Consider the following 9,370-nt stretch of genomic DNA (forward strand, 5'->3'; position numbering starts at 1 on the left):
GATCCCGCCCCCCAAAAAACACCATTCCTCCCTCCCTCTTTTCCAGCGACTTCAAACGAGACCAGAGAGAAGTGCAGGCAGTGGAGGGTACGTTGGGGGGCTCCCGGCAGGCCCCTCCGTCTCTGGTGCCGCTTATTTTCAGCCTGTTATGATAGAATTATGTTTTATTGGTGAGTATTGGTGGATAGGCAAAGTCTGCTTTTCATTAGGTTCCTGAAATAAAGTGTGGACCCCTAGGTACTTTTGAGCTTCTTTCAATCAGCCAGTCAACAAATGAATAAATTAAGATAGACAATGAAAAGTTTTTAGTGATATAAACACCTGAAATCTATCTGCAAACAAACTAGATTTCAAAATAATAAAACGTGATGTTTTTATGCAATTCCAAAAAGCACTCTGATACTGGTCTTTTGCTCAAAGCTGGGTGTTGACCAAACTTTCATGGTAGTGGAGCGTACTCCCTCCTGACCCACAGCTATAAAACAGTGAAAATGGTGCAATTATTTTTTTAACAATTAATACATCCTGGAGTTTCATGTGAATCACTGATGGTGGATTACATGGGTTTTGGCCACACTTTGCTTGGAAAGTGTGAATCTTTTACTTTCAAATGACCACTGAATGTAGGTAAGAAAAGAAAAAAAACCTCCAGGATTGGCTTTAGACTTAGAAATATGTTGTGTAGGTGTTAAGTTGAAGGATAAGCCCAAGTTAAGGTCAGGGTCAGGGCTACATATTTTGTATAGATTCTTTTTTTCGTCCTTGGTGTTGTTTAGACTAAATGTTGTTTCAGACAAGATAGTATTCTGAGAGAACATTTAATAAACGTAAATATTTGAGCATTAAATTGGTGAAATTGAACGGCAGCAAACAGCCTCCATATAAAACAACACATAGCTACAGTGTTAGTGTTCAATCTTCCATGTCTCTCTGTATTTACTGTGCTCTTAAATGGCCTTTCTTGACCATCCTTTCTACTTTCTGGCATTACTATACAGGGTAAAGACCAACCCAGTTGTTTCACTTCCCTATATTTTACAGTGTAGATCCTTTCTCCAGTCCTCATGCTTGTCATGACTCAACCAGTTGGAGTGACGTTTATCCTGGATGCAGCTGGCTGCCGTTTTGTCATACATGAAATGATTATTCATTTGAGTCATAATTGTATCAGTCTGTGCCCACCCTATTAAAACACAATATTGTTGGCAGAAACACCACCCCATAGGTTAGACAGCATTGTTCTACTGTTTTCCCAGGACTCTAAGGAGTAAAAGTGGTTGCCAGTATCCAGCTTACTCACCATGTACTCGCTGTGGTTGGTGTTATCTGCTGTTACTCAAACAGAACAACACTAGTTTGACCCATATGACACTTTGTAGGCTGATACCAAGACTGTAGTCATCCAGACTAAAAAGAGAAAAATATCTACAAGGCCAATTCAACTATTGTCCTACATACACTTAAGGCGGGTTTATGCTCAAAATCAACTAGCTCCTACGATGTGTTATCCAGCCGGGCAAAATAGGTATTCAAGAAGACCACAAAGGAAGGCCAGAGGAAAAGTGTGCCATCACAGAGAGGGACAAAACGCTTTAGGATCCTGGATGTAATTCATAATGTTGCACTCATGTATACACAACAAGTGTCAGAAATAGCTGCGTGAAGATTGAAAAGGAGCGCTTGCGAGAGAAATTCAAATCCTGCTTCCCCACTTACCTTCGTACACCTGGCCAATCTTTGCATGAAGTGGGTGTGAATGTCCACCACTGTCTGTTGGACTAACTACATCACCATTGTTGGATTATACCTTTTAACTCTTGTGTTAGAAGATTTATATCATTCTAACGTTCTGTAAATTCCATGAAGCAGAAATAAAAGCATTAAAACACTCTTTTGTAAAGGTCTGATTTTAGAAACATAAATACAGCTGCAAAATGTTATACAAATATCTCATTGAACATGGACTTTTTTACATAACTGCCTGAACATGTGACTCTTATCTTTCATGGTCCTGTGACAAGTGAAAGAGTACTGGTGTGACCCCTGTATTCCCCACAACCCCCTAATTATAAAATTCTAATTTTACACGAGGCGTGGTCCTGTTAGACTGCGTGCAACAAATTAGAGGATAGGTGCCTGTCAATTCATCAAGGCAAAAATGGCCTGATGACTCCCTTACTGTTTTCTTCATCGTAAAAAGGTTAAGAGTAGCTCTTCTTACCTACTACATCAAACATCTCTCTGTTTTAGTTTTGAAAAACAAGTTAAAAGGTTAACAAGGGGTTAACTGAGTAATCAGCTCAAAGGATGAACATTTACACTGAAGAGAACATAACATTTTTTTCTATATAAAGTGTCAAAATGGCCCTTTAAATGGAAAAACGGATCAAATTTAACTTTATTTAAGATGTTTTCTACCCAAGGCAAAGAATATAATACAATTTAAAACATACTTTATCTTTTGAAGCATCGTGTGGACAGTGACGATTACGTCTCAGGTGACTGTCATGCTCTGCTAAATGAAATTAAAATTAGTGCTACACTGTAAACCTTCAACTTTTTCTTGGATGTTTCGGAACACCTGAGTGAAATTAACTGTAATGAGCATCATGGCCCTGAGCAGAAGACTAATGAGGCAATTACATTGTACCACTTAAGTTATAAGTAGGTATTACTTGTAACAGAATGTGTCTGCTCTCACCACATGATGGTGAGTGGAAATTGTGGCATGCTGCTATTATGTGACAAAAACAATAAAGTGGTGTAATGCACAAAACAAAGACAGTATCAATACAGAAAATACATTTACAGTGTTTTTGTAGCTTTAGTGAGAAGATGATACAGGGGGAGGTGTGGAGTCATAAGCTCCAGACAAACCATGAACTGAAAGATCCTTTTGATGATGTTGGTGATAATAGTTTTTTTACAGAGCACTTGAAGCATACTTTGCCTCAACCCATCCACTTCTCGCCACTTCACCGCTGTGATTGTCTAGAGTATAAAACAGGTCAGGCTACAATATACACTTCAAAACTCAAGCAGGGAAAATAAGCACTGTATTGGCACTTAATTGTAGACAATTTCTGTTTTACAGGAGTTTGTGGTTAAGGGACTATGGTGAGAATCCCACCCAAGAGTGCACCTACTGTATTGCTGGGGCATCGAGAGGTCCAATAACCTCTGGTTGAAGTATTCAGATCCTTTTCTTGATTAAATGTAGCAATACTACAGTGTGAAAATACTTTGGTGGAGCTAGTTTTAACTACTTTATACTGTACTGTGTTTAATCTTTTCTGTAATCTTTGCTTTTTGTGAAATATACACTTTTACCTGTTACCAGTTATTTTAATTCAATCATCTGAGAAGATAGGTACACACAGCTGGTAGGGTTAGAAGGCAAAAAGGTTTGGAATACCTGGTGTAATCCTTGAAAATGCATTGTACTTCAGTACTACTATCAGTTTACCATATGTCTCTTTATGTAAATTCATAATCTGAAATGTCATGAGTAAATGTAGCTGTGTGCAGTGGTATAAAGTCGCAGAAAATGGGAATGAGTTAAGTATTAGTACCTCAAAACTGAGTCATTAAGTAACTAGTAATTAGTTATGTTCCACTACTCTTAATAATAACTGATTTATTTAGTGAATTAAATCTTATTTAAATCTGTCTGATGTTATTCTGCCTTGTGTGCATTTTAGGATATGCAACTAAATAATAATCACACAGGAGGAACTTCTGGCTCATGCATTTTTCAACTGGGCTGGCCTGGCGGCTCGCTGCAGATGAGGACCAACCATGGTCAGAGGAGACATACCAAAGCCCTGAGCTCAGCCCAAGTGCAGCAGTCTTACAATATGTCAGCAGTGTTATTTTTACAGGGCCATATTAGAAAACCAAACGGATCTGCATCTGCCCCACAAGGGCATTCCTCCATTGCTGACCCTGAGCAAACCCACAACCTCTTGTCCTCCTGCTCTTGCATCAGCTTGTTACAAGCCCCTGATTTCCAAAGTAGTATTTACCCCTGTCGTGGCTCACCAGGCATTTCACTTGTAATGATAAATACTCCCATGAATTAAACAGCAAGGAGCCAAGTAAGTCAGAACGCAGACATTTAACCCGTAAATCCTGGTTGCCTTCTGTGTCTGCCTATACACGTTAAAGTGTGAGTGGATCAGTCGAGCCATGGCCTGAAACCTTTCACAGGAATCGGAGTCATTAGCCATCAGACTGATAAACAAGCCTGTGACATAATGTGGAAACACTGATCCCATTCATAGGTCTAATCACCCACAAAACATTCTGCATGCCGTGCAAATCTCACACATATAAAACAAATTCCTTGCGGTTGGTGGGGGGATAGTAAGTAGCCATGGGGGGAAAATGGCTGTTTAGTGGAATATCACTCTCTGTCCTACTGGCTTCTTCTCACATCCACAGAGAGTTGGGAGTCTGGGTGAGATTAGGGAACTGGTGCCGTTGCGGCTTTGTCTTTGTCTACACTCTACCCGAAATATCATGTCAGGAAGTGGATAGTCTTTTCCCCCAGAGTACAGTGGTGACCCCTGTGTCTTCCAAGTTCCTGCAGCACTTTTTTCCTCTCAAAATGGAGAGAAAAAAACTGTACAGGCGCCATTCATATATTTATATCTATTGTCTTTGCATGACGGCTAAAATCAGAGTTTGTTAGTTATACCTGTAGGATCCATACAACAAAATATTTGAGTTCAAATGCGATGATTGTAATAACATTCACACACACACTCACACACACCACACACACACACACACACACACACACACACACTCAAACAGGAAATAAACTGCAGACTTTCTGTGTAATCTCTTTTAGGTCTATTGGTCTGGACATAAATCAAAACAGGGGTCTGGAAACATGCAATAAATGTCCATGTTGGAAAAACATAAACTTGTTACCAATTAGTGTTAACTGTGCGCTCTGGCAAATGCAAGCCCTCATTATAATGACCAAAATCATTTGGTGTATGAACAGTGAAGGCAAAATATATTAAGTCAGCAGCATTGTGATAACCCTCACTTGTTTTAAGTGGTTACTGTGCCAAGCCCGGCTTGTATACAACTTGAAAATGGCAGATACCAATTGCATTGGTCTTCTACTTGGATAAATATAATTAAACCCATTTCCCTTTGCCAGTAAGCCCTATAACGCAATGTTTGTGGTCTTGATTATTTAAAGCCAAATTAAATTATTACCCCACTTTGAACTTAAATGACATCAGATCATTAAATAAGTAACATTATTAAGGAAATTGGGTGATTAAGTTGTTCAAATGTTATTGTATTTCCATCCATTTATTCGTTTCTAAATTATTCATTCACATAACTGCAGGGTGGAGGACATTTTCAGATCCTTAACTTAAGTAATAGTAGCATTAAACAATAAGAAAATACTTCAAGTGAAGGTACACGAAAAGGTCCTGCATTGAAAAAGTAGAAGTGTAGAAGTATTAGTATTAACTTAAAGCATCAGTATGCAGCTGAGCAGCCCAAGTGAATATAATGCAATTATATACAAGACAGTAATGGATAAATATAACCGACATGTAAGATACATTTTTATGTTGAGCTGGTGAAGAGTGGAGTAAAAAGTGTGTAGTAGTGTGAGTATAAAGTAGCATCAAATGGGAACACTTAACAAAAGTACAAATACTTTAATACCGTATGTAAGTACTAAGAACAAAACTTAAATGTACTTAGTTACTGTCCACAAGTGCATAATATTTCTACTATGAATCCACAATCAAAGGCTCGTACAGCAGCAATGTGAAAGGTTGGATAACAGTTTTAAAATATGTGCAACAGCACCACCTACCGTTAGTTACTCGCTTCTACAACCCTTAGCGTTAAATTCAAATGCACTTTATTATATCGACAAAATAAGTAATTTCTTTCTGTTTCCTCTCAAATAACAAATGGTAATCAAAGCATTTTTTTTTATGTAAGTATGTTGTGATATTTTCAGTATGAGTTGAGTTGAATCTGCGGACGGGGAAGTGAAAAACAACCGGATCTGAACGAGGCAGGAACCCACGTGTTCAGCCAGCAGGGAAGCACTAGAGCAGGTTTCAGTGTCTCTATAGCTTAAGGGGGGGAAAAGCTCTAAATATACCTGCTTTGACTCAACTACTTTACTTTATTACACTCGAGGACATTTTTAAGAATGTCTTCGTTCAGGAAAGCGTTGAAATCCCGGCAGAGAAACCACCATGAAAGATCTCAGGTGAGGATTTCAGTGTTTTGCTGGCTAGCTTGGTAGCATGCTAGTGCTGTTATGAGTTGCTCCTGTACTGTGACTTTCTAACGTTATATATTATTTTATCATCGAGCTAACACGCAGTAATAAATGCTAGTATTGATTGAGTATATCTTGTCTTAACTGTTTGATTTTGCTCGATCAGCCTGGTTTCAGGAAACATTTGGGATTGCTGGAGAAGAAGAAGGACTACAAACTTCGTGCAGAGTGAGTTAAAGACATGTTTTGGGGTTTCCAAGCTTTGGATACAAAATGATCTCTTTTTTTAAATGTTAAACATGCTTGAGGGATATTTTTTGTAATGAGCTCACATTGCCATTTCTTGTTTTATAGTGACTACCACAAGAAACAAAACACTCTTTCTGCTCTGCGAAAGAAAGCTCTGGAGAAGAACCCAGATGAGTTTTACTTTAACATGATCAGCTCTCAGCTGCAGGTAAGATCAGCTTCATCATCAGAGCAACAATAAGAGCAGCTTGAGCCAACAAACTACTGAACAAAGAAAATTCAGTTGATCTCAATTCATAGCTTTTGGTATGAGTGGCTCATTTTGTGGCATGTTGACAGGATGGAGTTCACGTAGCAAAAAAACCCAAGGAAGAGGTGGAGGTGACAGAGGAGCAGAAGAAAATGATGAGGACGCAGGATATTAAATATGTAGAGATGAAAAGAGTTGCAGAGGCTAAGGTAAGTTTATATTTAAGTGTAAAATATGCATTGGGAACCTCTTGTGCCTGACTGACTTAAGACATTGTTTTAAACTTTGGAATAAAAGAACAGAAATTGAATTGATAAGAACTAATTCTTATTCAAATGGCATGGATGTGGTTACTAACTTCTCAAATTGCTCTTGGCTTTTTCAAACATTAACAATAACATGGCTACAAGAGCGAAGAAAAGGCAAAATATCAGTTTCGCGACATCTCTTTCACCTTGTGCAGATTATTCATAATTATATAGCAGACGTTGTTCCCTTAGAGGAAAGCAGAGTATTCGCCAAAAATCAGTACTAGTTTTCCATGAGGTTATTGTTTACAGAGCTTCTACTGGAACTGTTGCACATAGTCTGTGTTGAGGGAAACTGAAATTACAGATGTTTTCCAGCCAATACCTTGGCACCTGTTGTTGCCTGCTGTCATCTTTGTGTATTTATCCTTTTGCTTTTAGAAAATTGAGAGGCTGAAAGGAGAGCTTCATCTTCTGGATGCAGACAGCAAACAAAAAAACAAGCATACATTTTTTGTGGATTCTAAAAAAGAAGGTACATTTAAATGCACATAAGATAATTGATGTAAACAGACATCATTGTCCTTGTGGGCTAGTTATTAGGTTATCTGAGAAGCTGAAAAGTTTTAATGAAAGTTTTACTGTGTCTCCTCAGTGCACTCATTTGACCTGGCAGACCACCTCAACACAGCTCCTGAGCTGGTAGACAGAGTGTACAACAGACCAACTCTGAAAACTCTGGAGACAAAGAGCATACAGGGAGCTGTAGAGCCTCACAGTATGAAGGTCTGTATTTTAATGCACGTGTAACCTAATTTCTTGCGTGTCCCTCCAGAGCCTCTGTCAACTATATGACATATGTCTGAATTGGGAAGTCAAAATGGGGGGAAAAAGTGTCATAGTTTTATATATATTCATATTGTGATGACTTGAGCTGCTTTCTCCTCACTCAAACTGTAGAAGTTGGCCAAGCAGAGGAACCACCAGTATAAAATCCTTTCCCAGAGGATTGACAGAGAAAAGAAAATGTTTGTAATCACCCAGAAGATTCAGACCCGCAAAGACCTACAGGTGAGGAGAAGTGCCATGTCTTTAATCACAATAATCCTTTTGGTGTCAGTTTCATTTGCATTTTAGTGTGAATTGTCAAATCAACGTTAAGATCTTTTTTTACTCTGCATCAGGATAAGAACAAAAAAGTGAAGGTAAAAAAAGAAACCCCCAATGCTGCAGCTATCTACAAGTTTGAGGCCAAGAGGAAACGCTGAGAGGGAAGTAATCATCATGCTGAGAGGAAATCAACAACTTTGCCAGACAGAATATTGTTGCAGCCACGCAGTTTTGTACATATTTATCAAAGACTTTTAGTTTCTTTCAAATAAATATCCAAAGAACATAACATTTTTGTGTTTTTTTTTGTTTTTTTTTTTTTAAAATTGCATATGACTTGTGGTTGACCGAGGCCTCACACTGAATTTGAGGATGTTGTATGTGCTCCGGTCAGCATCAAAATTGTGGCAGTAGATTGTATTCGGTTCTTGTACCAGTAGGTGGCATTAGTGTTCTTTATCACCCTGTTAGAGGAAAAAATAATCTTGGTGGCTGAAGACATTAGAACATGCATAAAGAGTCAACTAAGCTGAATGTCACTAGTATGACCCAACATGTAGATTTCAAAGTGTAATTGTGGTTGTGATGTTTTCTGTAAGATGTCACTGATGTGATCCGTCTTCGTGTGCTCTCTAATAGGTTGTGAACTGAGGACGCAACCCTTCATTCGCATTTCAAACCTGTCATAATAAACCACGATGTTCCATTTCAAATGCTTCTCCAAAAAGTGGTTAAGAAATGCATTCTTTTTCTGCCATAATTTGAAGGACACAACTTATCCCACAGCTCATTTCAAGCGAGTCAGCTGCATTCAGTTCATCCTCGTCGACTCATTAAGTCAGGAAATATCACATGTTCGCACAATTTTCATCACATATTTGCATTGGTAAAAAACATCAAATGGCCACTCCAAGGTGTAAATAATTGAAGCCAGGCATAAACTCCACTGTTTGTTAGCAGCCATGATACAGTATATGTTAGTGACAGGATGTTAGAGAAAAATTTAAGTTACACAGATAAAAGTAACCTGGGTACACATACTTAGTTTTGGTGTCTGAGGCCGGACCGTCTTGTGTAGGGGAGGCACACGTCCATCTTAAGTCTTCAGAGCCTCTGAAGGACACACCTTTGTTGCAGCCTTTGACTTCGGATGCAGGATACATCTCCAACAGACCCTTTTCACATGTCACAGCAGGGCAGACACAGCTGCAGCTAATAAAATGAAGTATGATTTAGGTG

At 38.6% G+C, this 9,370-nt stretch overlaps 1 protein-coding gene across 1 annotated transcript; it reads left to right on the plus strand.

The window, feature by feature from the left end:
- The first annotated feature begins 6,036 nt into the window (after window positions 1-6,036).
- Window positions 6,037-8,840, plus strand: utp11 (UTP11 small subunit processome component). Its single transcript, XM_035673269.1, has 8 exons — window positions 6,037-6,262; window positions 6,441-6,502; window positions 6,629-6,731; window positions 6,863-6,982; window positions 7,463-7,556; window positions 7,677-7,807; window positions 7,982-8,092; window positions 8,206-8,840. Exons 1-8 carry the CDS (start codon window positions 6,203-6,205, stop codon window positions 8,287-8,289), a joined length of 765 nt encoding a protein of 254 aa, XP_035529162.1. The 5' UTR covers window positions 6,037-6,202; the 3' UTR covers window positions 8,290-8,840.
- Window positions 8,841-9,370: the final 530 nt, after the last annotated feature.

The sequence above is a fragment of the Morone saxatilis genome, unplaced genomic scaffold (assembly GCF_004916995.1).
Source record: "Morone saxatilis isolate NCDOM2014 unplaced genomic scaffold, NCSU_SB_2.0 Contig24, whole genome shotgun sequence".
Classification (NCBI taxonomy): domain Eukaryota; kingdom Metazoa; phylum Chordata; class Actinopteri; family Moronidae; genus Morone; species Morone saxatilis.